The sequence below is a fragment of the Myripristis murdjan genome, chromosome 9 (assembly GCF_902150065.1).
Source record: "Myripristis murdjan chromosome 9, fMyrMur1.1, whole genome shotgun sequence".
Classification (NCBI taxonomy): Eukaryota; Metazoa; Chordata; class Actinopteri; order Holocentriformes; family Holocentridae; genus Myripristis; species Myripristis murdjan.
The window spans coordinates 30155523-30182719 of record NC_043988.1 but is presented as its reverse complement, the minus strand read 5'-3'; the positions used below and the strand labels follow the sequence as shown (position 1 = coordinate 30182719).

The 27197-nt window shown below is 45.8% G+C and overlaps 1 protein-coding gene across 2 annotated transcripts in view; it reads left to right on the top strand.

The window, feature by feature from the left end:
- The window catches only part of kremen1 (kringle containing transmembrane protein 1), a 65308-nt gene that overhangs the window by 8941 nt on the left and 29170 nt on the right, over nt 1-27197 (top strand). For both annotated transcript variants that reach the window (XM_030060746.1, XM_030060745.1), the window contains exons 2-3: nt 12881-13043; nt 21992-22083. In XM_030060746.1, coding sequence (XP_029916606.1) covers nt 12881-13043; nt 21992-22083 — 255 coding nt within the window. The remainder of the gene's footprint in view (nt 1-12880; nt 13044-21991; nt 22084-27197) is intronic.

Genomic DNA, 27197 nt, shown 5'->3' with positions numbered 1-27197 from the left:
CGCGGCTCTCGTCCTGTCATGTGGCCAAAATAGTGGTTTGTGAGGTTTTGTTGCTCAAAGGTCAGTCAAGACCGATCAGGGTTGTTTTCCGAATGAGCTGTGACATGTCGGTTTTGGAGAGAGCTCTGCAAAGCGATGTTACGTCTTTATGTATTCTTTCATAACTTTCCTCATCTCAAGATTTCTGGAGTGTTTTCAAACTGTCTTCCCCCCCCTCTCTTAGCCTTTTTTTTTTTCCTGTCTCCTCTCTCCCCACCCCCCCCTCCATCCCCTGTTGATTTGAATGCCATTATGCATGAGCTGTGTTCCCCAGCCCTGCTTGTGTACCTTGACATTTGCTTATGCATGAGGAGACCCACTCCAGTCATTGCCGGATGACATTCTCTCGCAGCTTTGCCAGTGCACTCTCCGGCAGTCAGAGCCTATCAGCTGGAACACACTCCAGGGTGTGGGGGGGTAAATCAAATAGTCTGAGAACAGTAATGAAATACCGTCGAGCCCCGTGTTCCTCCATGAATTCTATTAACTCTTACACAAACAATTGTTTTCATTATCAAAACTCAATTTAATTCACGGAGGATGGAATTTTAAAATAAGTTTCACGGCCCCGGGGGGAAGGAACGGCAGATGTTTGGGAAAATTACACAAAATAGGAGTTTTTGCCTCAGAGTTGGACTTATATAACGAGCTGGAATCAAAATGCGGCGTTATCAGCGCCGCACATGTTGATAACAGGAATGGAAGCGTCGCTGTTCCCAAACGTCGGCCTGCCATACTGCGTCTGTCTTGCGCGGGGGGAACAGGAAAAAAATTAGACTTTGGTCGGACTTTTTGGTCGAAGCCCAAAACCATGATGGCCTCTTGTCGTTGTGTTTCCCTTTTTAAACGTGCTATTAATAACGATTTTGACATAGTATGATTAAGGTAAATGAGCTGTTTTTCTTCCTTTGATTTAAGCGTGTAACATGTTCCAAACATCACGCCAGTGATTGGTAGGGTGATCTCCGCAGGCTGATTTTCAAAGCAACCATGTATTTTTGTGGTGTCACATGCAATTCTGAGTTTTGAGAAGCGTAACCAAGAACATCACGGGAGGATATTGAATTGCTACTGTGTGAGACATGACCTGTCCGACGAACTTTGGTTCTTTTTATACTCCAGTTATGTTTGGTCCGGGGCCACTGAGGTCTGTGCTCTGGTGCGGTAGAGGAATGGCAACCACTTTAAATAAATGGAGAGTAATTTCACTGCAGAGCCCTGGAGTCTGGTTTGTGTCCAGCTGCAGCAGTTTGTGGCCGAAGAGGCAAATTGTCGCCTTTCCTCCTTGCAGGAAACGCCCACACGCAGGACGGAGTTGACAAGGCCAAGCAAATGGACATGGCTAAGTGGACAGAACAAACATTTGGACAAGTGAAGGGAGCAGACTCGCAGCTAAGTGGACAGCAAACAAAGGAACAAGGCCAATAGTGGGCAGAGCTAAGAAGCTGTGACGGGGAAATCTGCAAACGGACAGCCGAGCGCAAAGCCGAGCCTGGACAGCACGTTTCAGGGTGGTCTGCTCAAAGAGTATGGAAATAAACGTCCATTAACTGAAGTCGAGATGTTCGTCTGCCAGATTAAACCACTGAGTTAACTGAACTTAAACCATTCAGATATAATGAACCCTACTTTGGAAGTGCACGGGAACATCTCAGTCTTCAGCTTTCACAAACAACCATTGTCCCTCAAGCCGTGGAGCCAGCGATATCCCGTTGCAACACGAGGCTCTTTGAAAGGGGCTTGAACTCAAAAGGGATGAAACCCAAGTCGCCAAGGGCCCCTGATTTAGTTGTCTGTCCTGTGTTGGAGGTGAATACCGCTCCCCAAGGTGAAAACAAACGGGCCGGGCCTGCAGCAGCCGACGTGGCACCAGCCCACGGCCAACGCCAACCGAGGGGCGGTCACACTCGGACGATGCCATGAAACAGGATCTGCTGGCCCTCAATAGATCCTCAGTAATGGATCTCCTGCTCAGGGAGGGCAGTGGGATGCCCCCTGTCTTTTACCAGAGCCATCTGGTTCCCAGTATTGCGGCTCTTCCCACAGCTAGGCAAACCACAGTGAAAATGGATCGCTTTCACAGTCAAGATCAGGAACTGGAGACGCGGTTAAAAGGGGTTTGAATGTTGAACGCTGTGGTCCCCTCTGTAGCAGCCTATTGTGCCGTTGTTATTGTGTCCTTGGGAGTACGTTTTGTTGTGGTTTATCTGCCGACCTTTTGCAATTCGATACGGTGGTAATGCGTGCCCTGCTCATGCTCTCACTGGGTCAATCAGGCAAGATAATAAAAAAAAAAAACAGGGATTTAAACATGTCAGGGAAAATCACAAGAAAACAAGGAGAACCATCCAGAAGTTGAGATGAATGCGCACTTATGTGATAATAATCTAAAATGATTCAACAGCCAGCATCTAATTGTAGGGGATTCATTGTAGCGAGAGATAAAGGTGAAACGTCCTGACTGGTGCGTAACCGCAGCAAAAAGAGCTTTTCTCCGCAAAGGAATCGGATTAAAAGTGTAAGACATCTAAACACGCCAAGGAATGCTGAGGGACCGGGCCAATGCCTCCATCTGTAGTTTACAAAGATAGACAAAACAAACACGCTGGGGCCTTATGTGCTCTCCACTCTCTCCAAACGAGTGCGCTGGAGTTTCATTGAATGCAGATGGGAGTGTGTTTGTGCTCCACACATGGGGTCCGTTAATCCCGCACTGCAAGCAAGAAGCAGAAGTTGCAGTTTGCTTGAATGTCAGTACAGGATTCGGTGCAGGTCTGTTTTGTGCATTCCCTCTCTTTCATTGTGGACTCTCACTCCTCCTCCTCCTCTGTCTATCTAATACTCTGCACAGCCCAAAGGGTGAGCAAAACCCAGTGTCAGTCTGCTTCGGTTACACTTAATCAGAAGATATGGCTCCAAGCCTTTGCTCAGACATTTGATCAAATTAAACCCAATTTCCAGCAACCACTCTGTGCCATTTCTGATCTCATGAAAGGAACAATTACAGAAAAGGGCCTCGAAGCGGCCTGTAGCCTCTGGATCTCCGGGATCTCTGACATTTGGCCTCAGCGGTTGTATTATAGATTGTGTCCTGTCAGCCCGACCCCGGCTTAATCTACAGCCACGGCGATAAAGTGCAGAAGTGAAGTAATTAAAGCATGAATGGCCTCAGAAAGGCACAAAGAAAAAGCAAAACAAAATAACAAGAAAAGAGGAGGATGAATTGGAGAGCGGCGTCGAAATGGCAGCGAGGCCGAGCTCGCATCACCTGAGGAGCTCTTCGTCTCTCCTGGACTTGATATGCAACTGCAATAACATATGGAGACGTTTTGTGTAATTGGAGAACCCATTCCCCTGGTTTTGGCTTATTAAGTTTAATATATTCCTGTTCTTTATACATATCTAACAGAATATAGTTAAGTTATGAAAATATGAGCGAGATAATCAGAACAATATTTACTTTCTCCAGATGGTCGGCCTGAAAGTAGTTTGTGAGCTAGGTGAAACTGGGATACGTAGTTTGGGTCTCTGATAGAAGCCATTCAACCGTCAGCTCTTTCATATTTTTTCATATTTTGGGCAAAATCATCATCAAGTCATTTGTTTGTTTAAGGTGAAAAATAGGAAATACTGTATGTCATAGCCAGGAGTGGCATTTCAGTAATGAGATTATAAAAAAAACCTGGGAATATAAAACTGTTATGTCACCGGGGAGGAAAAACAAACTGAATTGTGACGATGCAGGGTTGGATTACAAAAAAGTGTTCTCTTAAAAAGCATATTTTTGTTTGAAGGCTTTTGACTGTAGATTATCAGAAAACTAACATCCCGGTTTGTAATTGAGAGAAAGAAATGACCGTGTAAGTGCATATTCTGTGTTGTTTTGAAGCTCCACATTCCAAAGTAACTGTGGTCAGATGAAAGTGGAGCTGAAATAGAGAAGAACCCCCTGACTGACCCTGCCACTGGCAGGAAATGTTCTTTGTGTACAGAAGCAACACATCTAAATTTGAGTAGTTAAAATACAAAGCTTCCTACTAAACAGCAGCAGATGACTCACTAACAGTGAATGAACATGCGAAACAATTTTCCTCGCCATCTCCGCCCGTCCCAGCCAATACTCAGTTCTCACAATTCCTCCAAATTCAAGCACCTTTACATATCCCACTCCTTTAAATATACAGTATGCAAAGCTGAGGGCTGACTGAAGTGCATACTGTTTACTCTCAACTCACAAAAAAGTGTGGGATAAGCAAATTATTTATCCGTGAGTCTGGTCGATGACGAGAGTGATAGAGAGCCAAAACATGTGGTAAAAAAAAACACGCACACCATCTGTGTGTTCTCTCTCTCTGCTTGCGCTGCTGGTCCCCAAAAAGTTTCACGATGTGTGAAAAATTAGTGATAACTGTGTGGTTATTATCAGTTTTTCACACAACGTTGTCAACTCGGTCATCAAATATTGTTCTTATTTCGTTTTTTTTTTTTTTTTTCCACTTTAGTCGGAATGATCCTCATGTGTCCATGTAGGCTCAGCCATCAGGCTATATGCTTATTCCACATCTTTTGTCAGATGAGTCTACATTTAAATCACATGGGTTTCTGCCCTCACATCCTTATGTCCTCCGTCCTAATGAACTCTGCATGCAGTCTCATTACGCTTCATCCTGAGCTGATGATGGCGTCATCATATTATAGCAATGATGTCTGCCAAGAATAAACAGGAAAAAAAAAAAAAAAAAAAAGGCTGAGCTTGCATGCCTCTTTTGACCTGGAGCAGCATTGTTTTTGCACCAGCAGGTCCAGGTCACATAACCCCCGCTCCCCTCTGCCCGAGCCCTTTATTTATCTGAGTCAGACCTTATCTTCCCTGGGCCCTGTAATCAAGCAGGACCTCAGAGAGAGAGAGAGAGAGAGAAAGAGGAGAAAGAGGGGAGGTGGTGGTGGTGATGGTGGGTGGATGGGGTGTGTGGAGGGGGGGTTCTGTTCCTCAGTTCTGCAATGGTTGCATACAATCCCCTGAAACAGCACCGACGGAGCTTCAGCCTGAACCAAACCACATATAATTAACATTCCTCACATGCCGGCGAACCTGAGCACAAACAGGACGATCGAAAACAGGTGTGTTTAACAACAACCCCCCCCCCCCCCCCCCCCCCCCCCCCCCTTTTTTTTTTTTTGTTTCTCTTTTTTCCACAGTTCACCTTTCTGTGAGGTGTACCCGCAACCGGGGCCGCGCTTTGATGTGAGCTTAAGGTGGCTTAACGGCGAGCGCTGAGGGCCTACGCGTGGGTCTGAGGTCCATCATTATATATGAATCGGCCGGGCCTGAATGTTATCGCTGGAGCAACATGAAAGGCGAAACTCGCCCCGTGTGAGAGAGAGAGAGAGTGGAGGGGAGATGAGCCGAAATCTGTGCACATCCCGGGCCATATACCATATCTGCTTAGCTTATACAGTGTTACCGCAAATTGATACCTGCCGTGGAGAGACTGGGACCAGGGAGCATTGACTGACATATGCCCGAGCATTTGCACACACACACACACACACACACACACACACACATATATATACAACGCGTGGGCGATATCTACTCTGGAATTACAGTACAGTGAGGAGTGGGTGAGAATGGCATTGCCACAAATGACACGAGCCTTACCACTGAGCGAACAAAGGAGCCTGTGTGTGTGTTTACATGTGTGTGTGAGTGTATGAGAGAGCGCGCGCCTCTTCCCTCTCTCCTCCACATCGGATCCGTCTTAAAATACTGCGGCTGCTCTGCTGATGAAAATTGCTCCCTTTCATTCTTACTGTAAGTGCGTTGGAGGAAGTGAGGGCATGAGGAGGGAGAGAGCCGGGAAAGAAGAAGAAGAAAAAAAAAAAACGGCTGGAATGATGTGGGTAGGAGTGAAGATTAATGCATGTTTTGTCACTGCATATGTTTATCGGGGCATCTGACTGTGCGAGTTGACAGAGGGATCATTTTACCATCCATTTACAGGGAGAACAAAAAATCAGAGTGAGCTGAAAACACCCCCATGCACGGCACGGCATGTTCAGCCATTAGTAACAGTGATGTCTTGTATCACACGCCGTAGATCCTCTGCTTATCAAAGCCTGAGTGTTATGAGGAACCCATATGGGGATGTGATCTTTCCCCCCCCCGAGAACACACACATTAGAGACACATTTTCCCTCTCATGAGCCCGGCGTTGGTTGTTTGTTTGCCGGTGGAGGGGCCCAGCATGCAGCTGCACCGCAGAGCCCCTTTGGAATGGTACTTGGAGCTCCAAGCTGAGACCCCTGGTGTTGTAGACGCTCTCCTTGTGTTTGCTGTTAATTTTACAAGCCCGGGCTTTGGTCGGCCCTGTCTATAACAATAGGAGATGTGAAATAAAGCAGTTCATTGGTGCTGTGCACAAGATGGAGAAAATTAGAGCTTAGGAAAGAGAGGCAGGCCTAACAATCTGCGGAATCATAAAAAACATTCTTTGTCCCACCCTGACTCATTCTGTTTTTGCCTCGCTCTCTAGATCTCCTGTTTCTCTCTCTCTCTCTCTTCTCTTTTATCTTTTATGCTTTTTTTTTTTCCGCCTCCACCACCATCTATCTTCCCCCAATCTCTTCCTAAGTCTTAATGTTCCGGTTTGATTTGCAATTGGGTTTTAATTATGGATGGATAGATCCCAAAACACGCTAATTGTGCACGCTGGAAGGCGCTGAAGCGAACACCCTCAGCCCATCTCAGCCTGCCTGTCGATCTCCTCGCCCGCCCTCCTCACCGGCCTCGCTCGCTTCCTGATTTCTCCCGGCTGCACACGTCTTGTTTACTCTTGGTGTCAGAGTCGGTTTAGAGCGGCTTCGCTGGCATGTGTTGAGTACGCGGGAGATTTCCCCTTCTATTTGTTTAACCCCCGTAACCCCTGTCTGCTTAGCGTATGGAAAGGTGTACGATTGCATGTGTGCGCCCGTACCTGTGCGTGCGTGTTTATGTGCAAGTAACTGCGGGAGACGAGGACAGTGTTGGAGGTGAAGACGCTTTTTAATCATGTTTGGAAATTTGGCCCCTTTTTTTTGGCAGGTGGCGAGGGTGACTTGAGGAAATGGTAAGGAGGTGCCAGAGGGAGGTAATTGAACGCGACATCCGTCCGCCCTCATGTCAGGTCAGCTGGCGTGTCCCCGTCGGCGACGTTTTGCCAGCGGCGTTTTTTTTTTTTTTTTCTCCCCTCGGGGTTTCAGCAAGTCCCTGAATGTCCTTTACGTCATTGTCAGAGTCTGCAGCCCATCAGTCACTGCCTGAATCTCTGCCAAACAAAGCTCCAGATTGTCCTGCCTTGTTCCGTCTTTGTCCACTCGGAGCCAAAAACCACCCTTGGTCCATCTGTGCCGTGTTTTTTGTCAGACATCGTCCCGGTCCCTTTGGGAATTACGGCGAAGGTGGATGTTTTATCCCCCTTTGATATGTTTGCTGATAGATTGTTCAACATCAATCAGGACATAACACTTTAATTGAGGGCCAAAGAGCAGCTCGAGGCAAAAAAACCTTTTTATGCTTTTCATTTTGAGTCGGGAGACTTCAAACGGAGGGGTTTTTGGCAGCGTGTTTAGCCCACCACTGGCTCCAGCAGAGGGGTTACATTAGCCTTTTTCCATTACGGAGCGAAATAATAGGGGCCACACGAGAACTAGATGCAGCCATGTTTTATAGGTGCTACCCAGCCGCTCTGGCAAGGAGTCCCGTGGGTCTGCGGCTACTGAGGTACTGAAGTGGGAAGAGGGGTGTGGAGAGGGGTGGGGGTAGGGTTTTTGGAGGAAGTATGGCGGTGATGTGGAGGCTATTTTTGGGATTGAATGAGGCCAGGGTTTATTGCCTGGTTATCTGGGGCCACAACCTCCACAACCTACAGTGCAACAAAAGCGTGGCAGGAGAAGAGGAGCCGTAAAGCCCAGTTGAAGAAAACTAAAGATGCAACTCTGACAAGGGGCATCTTTCAATCAAGTCACCCTCTCTTTTCTTTCTTTCTTTCTTTCTTTTTTTGTATGAGCTCGCACTTTCTTTGACCCTCTTGCGTGAGCGTGCTTTGAGAAAATCCTCTTCACGGTTACAAAAAGACGAGAGGCGAGATCAGAGAAGCGGAGAGGCGAGATGTGCTACATGAACCCCCACTCTCTCCCCCCCTCCGCCGCCCCGCCGCCCCCCCCCCCCGGAGAAATCAGCGACTACTTCACAGCAACATCCAGCGGCATTAAAAGGAGCCTCGCTAAAATCTGTTCCTCCTACCTGTGAAAACGGGATAATAAATGTATGACTATCCGCCTGCAATCCTCTGATCGTTTTCCTCTCACCTCTGAAGTTTGATACGGTTTTGATGTGGAAATGGACGCTGTTGGGGGAAAAGAGGAACCAGACTTCTGTTACAGCCAGCTGCCCCCCACCCGCCCTCCCTTCCTCCTCCTTCAAAAAACAGCACTGTGTAACCCACAGCATCTGGCCTGGTTTGGCCTGGCTCTGGCCTCTGTACTTACTACACTGACATTAATGAGCACCACAACACTAATGGCTACCAGGACGCTGTGGTGGAGCCGCATATTGTAGCAGAGGTTACATTGTGTATTAATAATCTCCCCTGTCTGTCGTCTTTTCTATTTTTTGAATATTTGGAAGGTGTGCACAGTTGTTTTTTCGTGATATTGGTGGACTTCACGAAGCCGGGGGGTTGCATGCGTATTGCAGCACATGGAGCGATCGCGGACTCATTCTGTGTAATTTCATTATGATAGAAATAATGCTCATGCAGTAAGCCTGTTTGGCCGTCCCCTTGCGCTCGAAGCATATAATAAAGATGGAAGGAAGCTCTTTATGTCAGCCCTCTGTGAGGAAGCAGTCGTCTGTAATTACCACTGCTTTTCATCCCTCGTAGCAAACACAACAAATAAGGGCTCTTGTGTGACCTGGCAACGCGTTTCAGAGAAACCATTTGTTTGTAAGCTTGTTTGTTTGTGTTCTGGAGATCACATGACCACAGCCCCATGCTCTCTCTTTCTCCCTCCGTCCCCCCCCTCTCTCCCTTTCCTCGGAGCATCAAGTGCATTTGAAGTCACAATGTGGAAGTCATTAGCCACAAATCCCAACAAATATAATAACAGGGCGATTAGTTCTCTCTCAACGATCCTCCGCTCTTTCCTTTTTTTTCCCTCGTTGCCGGGGTGGTGCGGTATTTTGTGAGCGCAGGGCTTGGTCGAGGGCGAGTCCTCCTCCTCCTCCTCCCTTTCCCGGACTTTTTCTATTTGTAGATCTGCATGTATTTTATAGGAGTTTTTTTTTTTTTCTTTTTTCTTTTCGTTCTCTCTGTCTTTCATGCGGTGGTGGTTCTGTTTCCCATCACGGCCTGTGAAGAGACCACAAGAAAGCCCAGGCCCATGTGACGAGAGCGCAACGGTTGCCTGGTGACAAGCGAAGGGGTGTTAGGTGGGGGCTGCGGGGGTGTTGAGGTGGGAGAGGGTGTGAGGTGGCGGCGGTCCAAACAGCGGACAAGCTCCTGGTCTCCTGTAGGATGGAGACGAAACGTTCCGATCCGCGCCGCTCCAACGTAAAGTGAGCCATTTCTCTTTAGGTTGATGGATGTGTGGCCGTCCGCAGGGCTTTTAAATGCTCCATTCATCTTTACGATGGCCTTACTTATCTCTGAGTCCTCGCAGATCCGCTACTTCCCATTCCCACCGCAAGCAAATGGTGCTTTGAAACCACATCAACCCCGTGCCCCTCCCCCTTGGTGGCAAAATGCTGCCATATTTACCATCTCGTCCTGGAAAGCTGACTTGGCCGCAGCGGGGCGAGATGATTGCCAACAGCAGCTCGTTCCAAGCAGACCATGTGCAGACAAGCTCCGCTCCGTCCCAAAACTCCCGACTAAAGTTTCCCAAAGGAGGAGAGTAGACACTTACAAAGTCATTTGGACCTCTCCTTTTGATACAGAGCAGGGAGCAGCGCCGCACACACCAAAGTTCAGTCATTTTCAATGCCCACTCTTTTTGAGGGGAAGATATTTGAAGGACATGAGCTCATTTGGGATGCAGTCGGTCACCCTGTCCCTGCCTAATAGTATCCTCGCTGACTGGGGCAGTAGCAGTCATGATTGCTTTTGTAGAGAAGTGAGTCATGGTTGTGCTGTGGCCGGTGCCAAACTCTCCACGGCAGTGTTTCCTTCACGTTCTTTTAGCTGCTGTGGTTCCCCACAGCTAGAAAAATGTAAATACAATGCAAATCCATCATCTGCTCCCCCACCTCCCATGCAAAACCCTCAAACCCAAGTGCAATTGCAGCACAATTGTCCAAATATCATGATATAAATATCCAAATAAGAGTCATTCTTAAGCAACAATGCCAGCCCACACTGATGTCGGAATGGACTCAGGAGCAAAAGTGGGTATAAGAAACAATGTTACTCCCACTCCCCGCATCTGCAAAATATTCAACAGGAAACACTGCTGTGTGATAATCGGTCTGAATCCACCTTCATTACTCATCACATATACATGCAGCATGACAAACCTGCCAAGTCTACATTATTTAACACTCCACGACTGCCCTCTGAGTGTCAGCGCGATGATAACTTGTTTTTATTCGCCCCTCCAGCCTGCGAGGGGGGCGAGAGCGTGACCCCTCTCCTAATGTCATTAAGCTGTTTTTCTACTTTCATGAAATCATGTTCCCCCTCAGCCACTCTCAGGTGGGTTTACGATCCCCCGGCTGATAATCCTTCCAGGGAGAGGCGGTATTAATGTGCTAAGCGAGACTCAAGCCATTCACAGACAACAGAGTGGCATCATAATTACTGGAACATGACACCCTGCAGTTCCTTACCGCGGGTGAGCCCGCCAGCCAGGCGATGGATGGCTGATAGGCCTGACTGAACAACAACACTGAAATGGCTTTAATTAAAAGTGACTTTGGCTGACACACTGAGAACAGCCAGAGTCTCTAATTTTACTGTAAAATTAAGTGTTAGTGGTATATTTTGGGGAGAGGTGGGCGGTAGATGCAAGAGTTTTGTATGCATGTACGCATGCAAACCAGCTTAGTGAGGAAAATCTGTAAGTTTGTGCTGTAAGCGTTTGCGTGGAAGGATGGAAAATGTGGATATCCAATTACAAAACATATGAAACTTTGATAACTTTTTACTCACTCTGGCCCCTCATTTCCACATTTATTCACTTTATGAGTCTCTTCTCATATAATCTGCTCTGTTAAGTTTGATCCTGAAGTTTATCAGTCTCCCGCAGATAGGAAAACAACTGGGCCCGGCTCTGTGAAGTGGCGTTATTGATGCCGCTCAGCGCCTCTAAGCTTGTGATACAGCATCTAGAGAAGACTTATTGGGTTGTCATCCAAGGACAGACCTGGCAACACACTACAGAAGCGGCATTAGAAGGCTGTGAGGCTGAGTGATTCCCAAAGACGTGCTCCTCTGCGGAAAAGTTGAAATGAGATGACAAGAAAAGGAAGAGAGAGGACAGGAGGGAAGAGGAGAGGAGAGGATGGAGAGAGAAAGAGAGAGAGGATATGAGGAGACAAGAGGAGAGAGGAAGTTGGGAAACCTTGAATTCAAACAAGAATCAGAAAGAGTGTTGCAGTGCAGCTGGTTCACCAAGGGGCATAATGACTGTCATATTGCAATGCATTAGCTCATACTCAGCTGAGACAGCTCTACTTGATGAAAGGGACCGGTCATTGGCTAACCACATACATAGCAACAAGATCCCATGGAGACAAGCCAAACAGAAGAGTGGAAGTCTTTTTTTTTTTTTTTTTTTGTTAAAGTTTGATTGGCAGGCCTGATATGAGAGAGTGCTGCGATATTGTTCCATGTGCTGTTGCATAACGTATTGAAAAGCAGACAAGTTGACACCAGTAAGTGTGATACGTACACATTTAAAGAATGAAGAATGCATATCTGAGCTGCTCCACCATTGACTTTGGCATCTTTGCCTTTTGCAGAAAAGTATGTTGCTGTCAAATATTAACACATAAAACCCTGATGTTATCCCCCCGGTTACAATGTGCTGCCAACTTGTGCAGCAGTTACGAGCACCTGCAGTATGAGTAATCAAAACAAAGTACGAAATTAATATTTTTCCACTTTAATGTAATCAAAGGAGGAGTTCACTCAGAGCTGTTAAAACTCTTGACGGGAGCTCCCCCGAGGCTCAGTGCGATGAGCTGTGATGGCTCATCAGACTCCCATCAGCTATTGTTTATTTGAATTCTCTGTTACAGGGAAGAAAAAGCTTGTACCGACCATTGTTTTGCCCTGAGAACCAAGCTCGCTCTCCCGCTCTCTCTCTCTCTCTCTCTCCCTCCCTCTCGCTCTCTCTCTCTCTTTCCCATATGGTTGTCATACACTTCCTTGAAATTCAAACCATGTTTGCTTTTGCTGTATATCTTCAGGCCTTTTTTTTTTTTTTTTTTTTTTTGCAAGCTCTTGTGGTGACATTAATTGAAACAATACCATGATTGATCTCGCTTTAACACGCTTGGCCAGCGTTTGAATTGAGCCTGGGCAAAGGATACAGTTATTCCAATACTTATTGTCTATAATCATTCCAAATGTATTAAAACATTGTAATAATACAGGACCATTTCACTCAGCCCAGATTCTCAATCAAGTACACCCCACAGCTGTCTTATGTCGCTGCCTATTACATGCCTGCTTAAAGCCACTTGCCAAGCTTTTGATTATCTGAATAGATCTCTAATGCTTTATCACACACACCAAATTCTGATTTAATGTAATTTTGCTCCCTTTCTTTCTCTCCTTTTCATTTTCTCTGTTCCCAGAGTGCTTCACTGCCAACGGAGAGGACTACAGGGGTTTCCAGAACCAGACCAGCTTACATGGGGGAAAGCCCTGCCTCTACTGGAATGAGACCTTCCAGCACCCGTACAACACCCTCAAGTACCCCAATGGAGAGGGGGGTTTGGGCAGCCACAACTACTGCAGGTGAGTCCCGCCCCCCGGAGCTGGAAGTGCACTGTTCATGTTGGCAGCGGACTCGCCAACCCTCCCGATTTTATTGAGAGAGTCCCGCTGTTTTCCAAGAATCTAATTTCTCCAAATTTCCTTTCATATTTTGATAAAATTTTGAAATATGCCTGTCTTCTACATATGTTAGAAATTGTTTCACAAAAAAAAAAAAAAAAATCTGCTGTTTTCGAACCATCAGTGTTACACCTAAAGTGCAGTGTGCATCATTCGCTCATTGGTATTTCTCACGTTCAGTTATTTCCATCTTCATTGAAAAACACTGTTTTGCAGGCAGACTAGACTGAGTCTGTTTTGGCTGGGAGCCAGTGAGAGTCTCACACTCGGACTAATACACTGTTTTTTTTTTGCCGGAGGCTTATTTGATTTAGGCAAAACAAGGTAATGTTTATTCTCTTGGTTAGCAGATAGACATTTGTAAAAAAAAAAAAAAAAAAAAAAAAAAAAACATCTTTTGTGAGCATTTGTGAGATGAAGTCCTTGTCACTGTTGTCAAAATCTCTTTTTTTTTTTTTTTTTTTTGACTGTCAGGTTTGACAGGTACAGTTGGCAGTATTGAAAATGTGGATACAGCAAGTGAAGTTCAACAAGTTAAAGAAAAATTAATATTTTGACCCTGGGATGTAGACAGCTGTAGTGTAATGTCAGTGATGATGATGGCAGTGTTGGAGGTGATAGGTAGCCTTGGTTTCAGAATTGAGACCACATTTCCCATAAACGTAGTTCTGTTCCGTTGTAAAGAGCATGTTTAAAGAGCATATTTTTCCAAGGATATTTGACCACCACCACCTCATTCCACCATCTGCATCTGACCCAGTGGTACACAAAATGCGAAATGGCATGTAGACGCCAGTGGAGGCTGCCAGTCTTCTCAGCCATGGCGTTGTTTGTTGATGGTAATTACACTAATTTATAAAAAATGAATGTGCTAATGATTCATTGATGTTTAAATGCCGCGTGTAGCACTTAAAAATCATTTTCTAAGACAGACTGATGTTGATGTTTGACAAAGCTTTCATCTTCCTAGACAAAGCCTTCCGCTTCCTGAATAATTTAGAACCGGCACAAAAGTAGGTCCTAGGCATTTAGGCAAGGGTTTGAACACACTGGGCCTTTTCAGACATTCACCTCTGAATATTTTATTGGTGGCACCCGAGCAGAACATTTTGCCCTGTCATCACAAGGACGCAGCCACACTTGAAGAGTTTGTATAAGCAAATCTCCATCCCTCATCCCTGGAATGTGAGGGGGACATGGTGGCTTTGCGTGTCCACAAACCTTTTCTATCTGTCAGTCACGCTCAATGTACAACTGTCAGTGTTGCATGCATGACTGTCGAACTTGTGTATTTGTCGAGGGCTCCTTCGTGAGTCGGTTGAAATTCACAAGACTTCCAGAACAGTGGCTTGGCCTGGATCACCAAGCGATGAGAGGAAAAAGTGCACCCCCGCCCCCCCCTCCACTCCAGCCCCAAAGCCTCTGAAACATTTCCCTAAGTCATGGTTGTAAACTCATAAAGCAACAATGCTTTGAAGTGGCACTGGACGGATTTGTTTTTACTTGGCTTGGACGGGAATTTGGAAGATTTATCGCTGGGATACATACAGAGGATTGAGGATGGCTTTCTCTGCACATTAGGAGCGCTTTGTGTCCGTCAAACGATGCAAACTCGACGTCTTCATTGTTTCTGATTTGGCTGATTTTGGCAACTCGGATGCAAGTTAGCAGCCTTTCCAAGCCCCCGGTCGCTCGTTGCATTGTTGCGTCTCGACAAAGGGATATCTGTCAGCGGACTTCACTTGCGACTTCGGCGAAACTTATTCCTGTCAGATGTGAGCGTGGCTGGTGGACCCAAAGAGCGAGGAGAGCAAGGTGAGCAGGCTCGTGCAGGAACTGGGAAACAAGGCTGACCGGCAAGCACAATGATCCGGTGTTCTGGAAATCCTTCCTACCCGTAAAGATATCCTACCAAGCCACACTGCGCATGTGTAGAAGCATATTCTGACAAGGTAATTTCAATTGTCAGAACGTCCTACCTGCATATATTAATGTAGAAGCATATTCTGACAAGGTTAGGGTTAGGGTTAGGTTTAGGTTAGGGTTAGGGTTAGGGACAAGGTTGGACGTTTCGCGGAAGTAGGACGATTTGGCAGAACACCGGCAAACGCTGAACTGTGAACAGGACTTAAATGCAGACAGACTAACAAGCAAACTGGGAACAGCTGACAAGACAGGAGAGCAAGAGGGAAGCTGATTGGCTAGGGGGACTCTGGGCAGGCCTAATGGGACTAATACGAAGCAGGTGCGAAGGTGAAAACATGCAGGGCGAGACGCGAGGGACACAAAGTGCAGGGCAAAAACCCAAAATACCAAAACACAGGCAAAAGACAGAAAATAAACAAAGTCGAGACCACAGTCATGACAACCCCAGTCGCTCAAGCTCTCACACACAACCTCAAGCCGAAGAGCCATTCATCAGCAGCACTGAGGGGCGGAGAGCAGCTACTTCATTGTGAATAGATGAGGGATGGTATTTATGGCATGTCTGCATGGGGTCAAGTATGTGCGCACATGTCCGCCCACATTTGTCTGTGTGTCTGTCTGACTGCATGTTGTGTGCATGCATGCATGAGGGAGTATTCCCGCCACGGAGAAGCATCATCGCATGCAATGTCTCATTTGTGTGATCGCAGAAGGCTGACTCGTGGGACAGATTTTTTTCCAGCCAAATACGGAGCCGACTTGGATGTCGCTGGGCAATTTGGATTGCAAATGTGCTTATTTACATTAAGGTCATCTTGCAATTCAAATTCTGCTTCCAGTGTTTCTTTACCCCCTTTTTCACCCGTGAAAAACTCTCCCTGCCTTTTACCCGGCCTTATCTCCGTCTGTCTCTCATCTGGGCTTTAAGTGTTGCGGAAGTTTCTGGATAATGCCTTGGCTTGAGCCCCGCGATAGGTGGTGGTGAGTCTGCCTAGACATCTGGGGAGTTAGCGAAATGAAAGATAGAAGAGGGGAGAGAGGGGGATATGGCCCGTGTGATCCCAGAGCCAAACAAGGTTAGACATGTGCCGAGGTCGAGGCACAGGTGGATAATGCGAGCTCAAGAATGATTGCGTGTCTTAACTTTAACACATGGCTCCAGGTATGGATCTGATGTGCAGGGGTTTGCCACTTTTTTGTGTGTGTGTGTGTGTGTGTGCCACGGACTGTATCTAAGGCTCAGGCAGTGAAGCAGGTGGGATGGTGCAGAAATTGAGGTTGAGAAACAAAACAGTGTAAACTGTATGAATTCTGTTTCCCATCTCATTGCTCGCGTTTCCCCATGCTGATTTAGTTGAGAGGGCACCACCGTGGTGCTGGAGAAAGAGCCCTAATAGCCCCCACATTTCATCTTTATGGCCCGCTATAAAACCCGCCAGTGAAAACAGGGAGAAATTGGGCAGAGGGGAAATGTCACATTAATCCCCCCCCTCCTCAAAGAAAGGGAACTCAGGAAAGGCTAAGAGCCCTTGTTCAACAGTGAACATCACATTTACGATAATCAATTTAGTTCTATTCGGTATTCAGAGTTCATAATAAAAAAAGGGGTGGAAGGATATGATCTCATCCTGGATGTGTCGATGTCCCAGGATGTCCTGCAGACGCCGTACACTTAAACGAGACCTTTCCTTCGTTTCTTCAGTGCCTCTCTGCTCGTGCTGAATGCTTAACGGCGCTCGCAAGCGGCACATCACACAAATGCAAGCACGGATTTGTATTTTGTTTATTGTTCCTTCCAATATCCTTTTCCCACGGGCTGAGATTGGACTCAACGCCATTCCATTAGTATGAGGGTGTGAAGTGCATGATGGTACAGCAGGTGGCTGAATGGCCTTGCCAGCCATTTCCAGGCTATTTATATGCAGGTGTGCGTGTGTGTGTGTGTGTATTGTAGAATTTATGAGTGACCGCTACGGCTGCTAATGCTTTTCCCTTACACATATCAGATAATGGTAATGCCGCAGTGCTGCGCGCGTTTATTGTAACAGAATCTCCATGATGTCGGGTGCAAATCTCAGGTCAAACAAGCCATCGCCAAGTTTTCCATCGTTTGTATGATTGCGTTATGGTGTTGGGGAAGTTCAGCAAGCTCCTTTAGGTGCAGTCAGAAGTTAAAAAAACAAAAAGAAAAGATTTAACAAAAGACATACCCGCCTGCTTCCCTTTTCAGCTGACAGTTGCACCAATCAGGCAGGACTTATGGATCAGGTAGGAAGACAGTATCAGCCTATAACAGGTTTACTGGAAATAAAAACAAAAAAGGAAAAAATGACAGCACAGTCATTTGATTTCCATGTATAATCACATTGAAAAAAATACAACACAGTACTTGTTTTTTTTTTTTTTTTTTAATTATTATTATTTAATTTATTATTTTTGGAAGTCTTTTAATTGAATACATTTTTGACACCAGTGTTTCTTTATAGTTTATTTCGATCCATTCAGAAGGATATATTTGTATTTTGTGAAATGTTAGATTATGCTGTATCTTTAAACAGAAATGTCCCACAAGAATGCACGATATGGCATTCTTGTGGGACATTTCTGTAACCTTCGCAATCAGAGAGTGAGCTGCTTTTTTGCCAATTACAATGAATGCAGAGACATTTCTCTTAAAGACGTCAGTGCAGGAGCGTATAAACAGCCGACAGAGGGATATAAGATTATACTGAAATTGTACGTGGACAAAATAACTTACAGTTAGTCCAAGGAGGGCGTGGCAAACACACAGTAAACAGTACACTGTCATTTTATCTACATACAAATGAACCTTGTGTCAATATGTGCTTTCATGCAGCGAGGCACGCTCAATGAAAGCGTCTTCTCTCAGACGGGAAATGATTAGGTTCTGATCTGCTGCTGACCTCAAAACCCAAACCAGACAAGCGTCTCACTACCATTTCCAATCAGCACGATTCTCCCCACTCCAGTTTTTGCAAGGCAGGGGAAGTTCGGCTTTCATCTTTTTTTTTTTTTTACGTGTCTTCGGAGTTTAGCTAAGCGCAGCCCAGTCTCACTTAATAACATCAGGTTTTTATGTTCATGAAAAAAGACTTCAACACAGCGCATTGAAAACATGTTATTTCCAGCCCCTCTGCGCACGTTTTCTGCAGTTTGATGTAAATGATTTAGAGATTTTTATAGCTGCGCCGTGCCAGGGATTTTTAAAGATGATCATAAATTTTCTGATTAAGGTACGTGGAAAATAGTTACTAAAGCAAAGCTTTTGAACAGCAGCCAGCCAAGAACAGCTGTTTTTCTCCGTGTTCAGATGTAAGCCGCGCTGACTTCAAAATGCAGGAACACAGAGCCTGTGAGGCAAAAAAGCACTGTGGCTCTGTAATTGGCTCTGCACCGAAGTGTGTGGCTCACTCCGAGCGAAATGAGACAATCAGTGTAATTGCGCCAATTAAGTGTCCAAACATCTTCAATGATCTACCTCGGGGTACGGGGCTGTTTCAACAAGCTCTCCTAGTCACAGCCAAGCAGGCCATTTCGGACGCACTCGCATGTGACCCCCCACCCTCACGCACACACACACGCACACGCACACACACACACTCGCACACACACACACACACACACACACACACACACACACACACACACACACACACACACACAAACAGCAAGTCAGAGTAGCTCCACAGAGACTGAAGCCTTTCTCTGTACTAGCAGGTTCAAATGATGGATTTTCGTCTATCCCCTCCTGCCCTCATGCTCTTATCTGCACTGTGGCACCTTAGCTAATCTGCTCCCCCCCCACCTCCCCCACCCACATACACACAGACATGCACACAGGCACACACTGGCACCTTCATTCTGTTTCTCTTTTATGTGGCCTGGTCTGTTCACCTTTGCTGCATGGATGAGGTTCCCATGGTTTAGCATGGTTTAGCTAAAAGTGTGTGTTTTTTTTTAAAATGTGTGTGTGTGTGTGTGTGTTTGTGTGTGTGTGCGTCTGCAAGTGAGTGAGATGAAACAGTGTTAGCGGGGTGGATGGAAGGTGGCAGAGGGCTTGGGACTCAATGGGTGATATACGGCATCTTTTGGCGATGGCAAAGATGCTGCTGGGTTAGAGATAGGATGGGTGGTCGACAGAGCTGTGTGTGTGTGTGTGTGTGTCCATGTGTGTGTGTGTGCGCGAGCTTTTGTAGTGCTTATGGTTGTAATTCATGTCTGCCTCCTTAGGGGGTGATTAACAGAGTGCAGTAAATTATATAAGTGGTTATAGATGAGTTCATGGGAATCTTATTTCAAATAGGGCAATTATGTGCTGACAGGCCTAATGTGTGTGTGTGTGTGTATGTGTGTGTGTGATGAGAGAAAAAGAGTGTGTAATCTAACTTTTGAAGGTTGGACAATTCCCCCTCTTAACTGCCACAGCAGGAGCAGCCTCGGGCCAAACAAACAGGTGTCTGCCTCCGCTCTGGGTGGAGCAGAAAACAGATCTGGGCTGGAGATAGGGTGTCCGAGCTTACTGGAATACAAACCCGGCTTCCTGCGCACATGGGAATATATTAGCCTGAGCTCAAAAAGAAAAGGTGTGGGTTGTTTTACTGACTGGTAGAATAACGAGTAGGCAATAATGTGACCGCATGAGGTGTATCTTCATGTCTCAGGGCCCTTTTCCGCTTTGCAGCGAGCGACAGGAACGAGCCCAAAAAACAGGATCCGGCGTTATATCGGTTTCTATATTGTGTTTTAACCACTGCAGGGGAAATGGTAGCTGTTGTAGTAAGAAAAACGGAAAAGGGAAGTGATACAGCAGATTTCACAAGGGAAGTAAGTTTGAGGTACATTGTGTAAAATTCCACCGAAGACTCAGCTGGCAAGAAATTGGAATAAACACGAAATTTGATGATTGCGTCTAACTGACACAGTGTGTGCTTATTACATATTTTTTGAGTAACCCCTCAATTTTGCAATATTTTTTGTGATGCCAGGCGTCTTCTCTCTTCGACCAGCTGGAACTGAGGAGGTGTGCAAATCTGTTCTGATAGATAGATAGATAGATAGATAGATAGATAGATAGGTAGATAGACAGATACTTTATTCATCCCGAAGGAAATTCGCAGTTTTTCAGCAGTATCCACAGATTACAGATTAAATAAATAAAAAATAAAGAATAAGATCTAAGTACAACACACTAGAGATCTAGGTAGATCTAGGTAGGTGATGTTGCCAGGTTATCCCAAAATTGTTCAGACGGCAAGATGTCATTAAATTTATGGTGAGAAATATCTCAAAACGCCGCTTTGAACACCACCGGTGTGTCCGAGAGTGGACTCTCTGCTTCAGAGATTGTGAACAATATTGCCTCCATATTTCTTTGTGCTTCATTAGTCTTGACACTGATGTCCAGATTTTCAGAGATTGTGACACAGACTCTCCTATGCTGGACTATAAATGAACTATAAATGCGACGGCGTAGCCATGGCGACACTTTGAAAAAGAACCATAAATGAACCTTAAGTGATTAGCAATAAACAGGGCCGTAACCCTGCCCCCATTTTCCTGTTGTTTCCTGTTGAGTCCCACATGTCAAACACGAACAAAAAAAAATGGACTGGAACTGGAATTGGACCCGTGGCCAAAGAAAAATCCAAAATTCCTGTTTTTAGTGCCAGAGAAGTGCCAAAACGTCCGGTATCATTGCACTGGAAAAGGACCCAAGAAGCACCACTGCAGTCTAGTGACAAGAAAGAGAGTGCTGAGGAGTGATAACCGTTGGGCAAATGTTGAGTGCAAAGTGCTTTTTCGTGGCTTAAACGTGAGTTCATCCAAAAAGAATCCTCGCATAAAAAAAAAGCAGCTTAAAGGACATCTTTGTCAATACCTCATTATAAGTGTGAAAAGAGAGGAGGAAACTCAGGAAAGGGGTTTTGATAGGAGAAGAAAAGAATTGGAAACGCCCTTCACAATTTTGCCCACAAAAGGCGAAACGGGATAGCGCGGAGCCCCGGGGCTTTTTCAACATGCTACAATAAGGTGTGTCAAAAGAGAAGAGAAAAGGTCTCGAGCAGTTACAGTCAGGAGCTGAGAAAAGAGCAGCTATATGTCAACTTAGATGGCCTTTTTTTCTACGGGGTGTGTGTTTTTATAGCTCAAAATAACTCTGAAGTCTGACTCAAACTGCTGAAATGGTACCAAAACGAGCTCCTGCTATGCACCGCCTGCTTTGACTTCGATTATCAGCAATTTAGAAGTCGCTGTAAACATCGCAATGTACAAATTAACTCCCTTTTGCGATGATAACTCGAGAGACGTGGCGCCTGTGCACAGCTTGCAGGTATTTCTAACTCCGATCCTACATTCATCGCTTTTGTAAGTGAAACTGAAAAGCAAAAAAGCACCGAGGGGCCTGTCAGTCTTATTATGACGGGTTATTATGAGGTTCAAAGAGCCCGTGGCCTCAGACAAAGGCTTTGGCCCATCATCCATCCCCCTTTTTTCAGGTCTGTGTCTGGCCTGGAACAAAGTCAACCCCCCCTCCAAACCACCACCACCACCACCCATCAAAGAGCCATTGGTCTGGCCCCTGACTGACATGCATGGTCAAGCCTGTAGAGCACCGTGGAAGAGGCTAAACCAACAAGCGCCGAGGGGTGCCGCCGGGGATGATTGACACCGCCGACATAATCTCCCTCTGAAATGCTATTGAGTATTCAGCTCTCTGAAGCACGGATTTCAGTCGATAACCTCTCCTTATGTCTTTCTTTTTTCTCTCTCTCCCACCCTCCCTCCCCTTTCTTCTCCCCTTCCTTTCACATTTCTCTACCTTCTCCTTCTCCTTTTCACTTTCATCACCCCCACCCCCCCACCTCCCCACCGCTTCTCTCGACTCCTTTCCGTCTCCGCAGGAATCCCGACGGGGACGTGCAGCCTTGGTGCTACATTGCCGATCACGAGGACGGGATCTACTGGAGATACTGCGACATCCCTACCTGCCAGAGTAAGAGAGTTGCGGATCGCCACCCCTCCCTCTTTCTCTCTCTCTCTCTCTCTCTTCCCTGTCCTTCCATGCCCTCGGGTCAACATCACAGGCATGGGGACCAGTCATTTGCATCGCTGCGCTCATCTGCCTGCCTGCTATGAATAGTTTTTATGGATTGTAGGGCTTGTACACAGCGATTATCATCTAGAGAAATGCTTCTAATTGCCTCCCGTCACCCCTCCCCCTGCCATGCCCAGGCCTGTCCCTGCTTTAATGCGAGCTGTCAGTCACTTGCTGTGTGTGTGTGTGTGTGTATGTGAGTGTGTGTGTGTGTGTCTGTTCATGAGTTTCTCTTTGGCGTTTAAGCTTGTATTGACATGATTATGATGTGAGTAATCATTTGGATATATCTGTTTATGGATATATATGTGTTTGACTCTATAGGTGGGTCATTATGTGTTGTTACTATGTGTATATGCTTGTATGTGTGTGTGTGTGTTGCTGTCCAGTGTCCAAATAGGAATGATGGATCCTTTTGGTTTGAGAGAGATTGTGTTGTTTGCTTCTGTTTGCGTTCTCTACCAGTTTGGCACACGCTTACAAAGAGCTGCCTGTCTTTTAATACCAACACTTACGTCTCACCCTCCGCCCTGCCGCTGAAAAGGAGCTCAAGTGGATCAACCTGCGGCTTTTTTTGATGCCAAAGATCTGAGCTGCTTCACAGACGGTTCGGATTCAGCAATTTCCCGCAAGTGTTGCATTTTCTGGAAGTGCCATCCGTAGCACGCCGAGCTACGTACGCAAGGACCTTTGAAAGAACACAGATGTTCAAGTCCTAGTGGATAATGAGAAGAGTTTCTCATTTTAAACAGCTGTTTGCATATTTAAATCAACCAATCAGGGCTAGGATGAGGCTCAAAAGATAGCCAGCCAATCGGAGCAGTGGCTCATTTGGCCTGTGTGCCAAGTCCAGTTTGTTCATTTGGAGGCAGAATTTTTTTTTCCTGAAAGAGAAAAGTCATAAACACGTTTCATAGATTTTGGTGTTATAATTCCATATAATCCCTGATATTTCTTGTCCTTTACTCATTGTAGTATTCATGCGTTCTTTACCACTATACTTTCGTAGTAGTAAAGAATTGTCATATATATATATATATAGTATAATTATATAGTCTAGTGATTGCACTTGTGTGTTATTGAGACTTTGAGTAACTAATTGGAATTGATGCCTTAACATGAAGCCGTAGCCAAACAAACAACAACCTCAGGCTGCTTAAATTTAGCAGAACTCAAAATCTGAGCAACTAAAAGAAATACTTTACATCATCCTCTACAACCCTGAATTACATTTGCTCATCCTGCCATAACTTCCTCCTTTACATATTTTTCTGCTGTGCTAATCTTTTCTGAAGTAAAAAAAAAAAAAATCCCTCTTGTCTCTTTAGTTTTTTCTTCTCCAAGCACCTCTCTGTTTTATTTGGTCATTGTCTGTTGTCAGCTCTGACCCTTGCACTCGTTGTGTTCTCCAGTCATTTAGGCCAGGCCGTGGGAGGCCAGAGACACCCTGACTTTGTGTCTCAGTGCCTCAACGCCTGCCATTCACCATGTCAGCTGTCTAAGACCTTTTGGTAGATTTGGTTTAAGACTTTTCCCTGTCATACTGGAGTGAGTGCCATCAGACTTCAAGAGCCCACCCCCACCCCCTGCAGCCGCCCTGCCATTATCCCGTCTGCGAAGCATGCATGACTAAAGCCTGGTGTCTGAATGGCCTAGGACCCATTAACCCATCTAATAATGCCTGTCTGGCTGTGTGTGCCCGTGTATTTGTCCATGTGCACGGATGTGGACTTGCGGTGTATGTGCTCATGTGTGTTTTTGTGCGTCTGCGTGTGATTTCATGTGTATAGGAGCTTGTGCTTATGACACTACACTTTCAGCTGACCTACTTCACACAACTGTCCATTTAGCTCAGTGTGTCTGGGGCAAACCCCCCCCCCCACCTTTGTGATTTGGGGGGAAAGAGGAGAACAGCCATCTCTGTTCAGTGCAGGGTTGGTCCCTTATCTCTGGTGAAATTAGGCCAGCTTTTGTTCCAGATGGGTTTGCCATGTGCTGGTTCAGCCTTGTTTTTGTCTAGGATCCAATACTGCGCAGCTTGTAACCCATCCTTGCGCCATGTGGCCCAGTTCTCTCGCTAACCGCTGGGAGCATCGCCTGTATCAAATGGTCTCGAACACGCACGCTTCTCTTTCTGTCGGGGCACTAAGGAGCTATACATCACCCTGTAATGCAAGAAAGAGAGATGAAGTTTGCTGCGAGCCAGGCATCTAGCACCATGAAAACATGCCTGTTCAATGGAGACAGTTTCTCCCTCCGGGGAAGCCAGGGAGCTCTCAGACACGAAAGCTCTGCCTCATCTATTGTGAAACCACAATCGCCACGTGGTGCTGCACCTTCTGGCAGTGCCTGTTCTCAATCTGCTGTGTTTGAAAGCGTCGGCTGCCAAGTGAGAGAATGCCGATGCTCTGTCAGTGTCTTTTGCAGTCTGTGGCTGGCAAAGAAAGGCTGAAAAACCCCATGGTGTGCCAGAAAAATGGCAACAGTGGTCTTTGTTTTCATTTTGTCTGGCTTTTGTTTGGTCTGTGCCTGAGTTTTGTCTATTTTCTTTTTTTTTCTCTCTCTCTTTTTTTTTTTTTTGCTTGCCTTTGATGTCGCCTGGTTGATAGGTGGCGGCCACTCTGAGAGGTACCTGGAGCCTGCCAAGGATTGGTGTGTTATCCAGCTGCGTGCCCTGTCATCTGGGGTCATGCCACCCTGGTGAGGGTGACACACCCGGGTGGAGCACATTGTGCCAGCCAGGTCACATGGTGCTACAAACACATAGCCTGTCAGAGTGGATTATAGTGTTGGTCAAGACATTTGTGACTGTAGTAATCCCTCATGGCAGGAGTTTTCATGTGGTGGAATAATGTAAATATTTCAAAAAGGCTTGTTTTCAAAGCAGAGGTTCTGCTGAACAAATTGACGTTACCAGAGTGGCTGTTTTGCCGCTAGCCCAGTTGGTTTTGTCTCTTTCCCAGGCTCCTCAGTGTTCAGCTAAGCATAGCCTTGTCACCAGCTTTGTTATTTATTGAAATCCATCGAGTTCCTGTGTAGCAGACCAGCGTTGCTAAACAGGCAAAAACAAATACTCCGAAAATCTCTGTTTTCCATACAAGCAGCACATGTCTGTACTTAAAGTTAGTAATCTGTTAGAGGAATATATATATATTTTTTCCAGACATTGTCATTGAGAATTTGTTTTTGCAGTTCAGTTTCCACTACAGGTCAAGGTAAACTCTAGATAATGCATTGCATGAGGCATCAACTGAGGAAGGTGGTGCAGAGGCTAATGAGGTGTGAGGAATTCACCAGATAAATCAGTGTAGCCTCTGGCCAGACTACTAAGGTCCTTAGATACACATGACTGACTGCTCAATCCATTATTATGGGACCTTTGTTTTTATTTTGCCACAGTCTCAGACGTCAGGTGTGTCCCGTGCACTCTTGAAAAACAGTGTTTGGTTACTGGGGTTGCAGCATCCACGACTTAAATCCACTCCTCTGGCATCGATCAGTGCAATTGAGTGGATATTTTGTTGTGGCAGATTTCAAGTTCCCAGGAATTGGGAGGACTTTTGCACACCTAAATTGACAAGCATGCAGGACAGGCACAGGCAGATCAATGACCATCGATGACAGCATTTTCTCCTTCAGAAAAGGCCTCCATTCCATTCCCAGAGCATTCCAAGCTCGGAGGACTTTTTTTTTTTTCTTTTCTTTTTTTTTGCTGTGGCTTCTTTAAGCTGACATGCATTTACTTGACGGTACTCCCGCGGCTGAACTTGATTGACACAGAGCGAAACTGTCAGGGTCCTCAAGCCTTTGCCAAGATAAAGACTCTTTGATGTGCGCGCTGTTGGCTTGTCTCTCAACACCTTATGACCAGGAAAAACTTGTTGTGCCACTGTGCTTTCCGGCACTGGAGTGGAGTGCGGCGGCTGCAGCAAGCGTTGTCGAGAGGTTTCCTCCAGTTTTGTCAAAGTCCTTTAATCTTCAGGGACAGTCCCTGAATATTTAAAAAGTGCATGACGGTTCATTTCTGCAAACATATCCAAGGCGTTCATTGTAACACTATAGCATAGAAGATATCCCTACTAAATTAGTGAGAAATTGATTATACTATATTTTTCCTATAATAGTGTAGTTAAGGAGGATCTAAACTCACCCCTTTTAAGTAAAAAAGGCGTGTGCTGTGGGATTTCTGGTTTTGGCATTGGCAGTCGTGGATTTTCTGGTGTTGTGAAATCCTTATTGATAATGCGTCAGTAAGAGCAATACTCAGCTGAGCAGGGAAGCGAAACTCATTATTCTCTGTGTGATATTTCAAGGTGTTCCCTTTTCACAGAGCTGTCTTTGTGTTTTCTCATGAACACTTTGCCAACTTTGATGTATAGAATTAATAACAGGTCTGGGTGATGATTTGATTTCTTTCCAGATAGGAGTAACATCACCGCACATTCAGCTCCACTGAATAATTTCTTACAACCGAGGTTTGAGCCAAGCTGGTTTTCGCTAAACCAGCTCGGTCGAAAAGTTGGTTATAATAAATGATTGAGTGGATCTGAGTGTGTGGTGATCTTACTGATCTTGGTTCGTTTGCCGTCCTTGGTGTGGCTGGTTTAACTGTAGTTTCATTTCGAGACTTAAAAGTTATTTCAACAGCCGAAGCGTTGCTCAATTAAGCTTGTCTGTCACAAAGGAACCACGGTCTCATTACCACAGGCATCACATCCATCTGGCAAGCTAACCAGGCACACCTTACAGATATTAAAAGACAGAGGTTATGCATTTGGCCCAAAGGTTTTATTGCACGTTGAGGAAAATATGCAGTGATGAGCCGTTGCCTTTATTAGGTGTGATTTATGAAGTTGCCGCATAGCACTTTGAAGTTTCAGGACACCTGAGATTCGCCTGCAGCCAGTTGCAAGTGAAACTATGGCCATGAAACACACCAGAGCCTTTGTTCGTCCGTGAGGCTCATCATTTGGAGATAAAACTGAGCCGTCCCTAGGTCAGATGTTAATAGG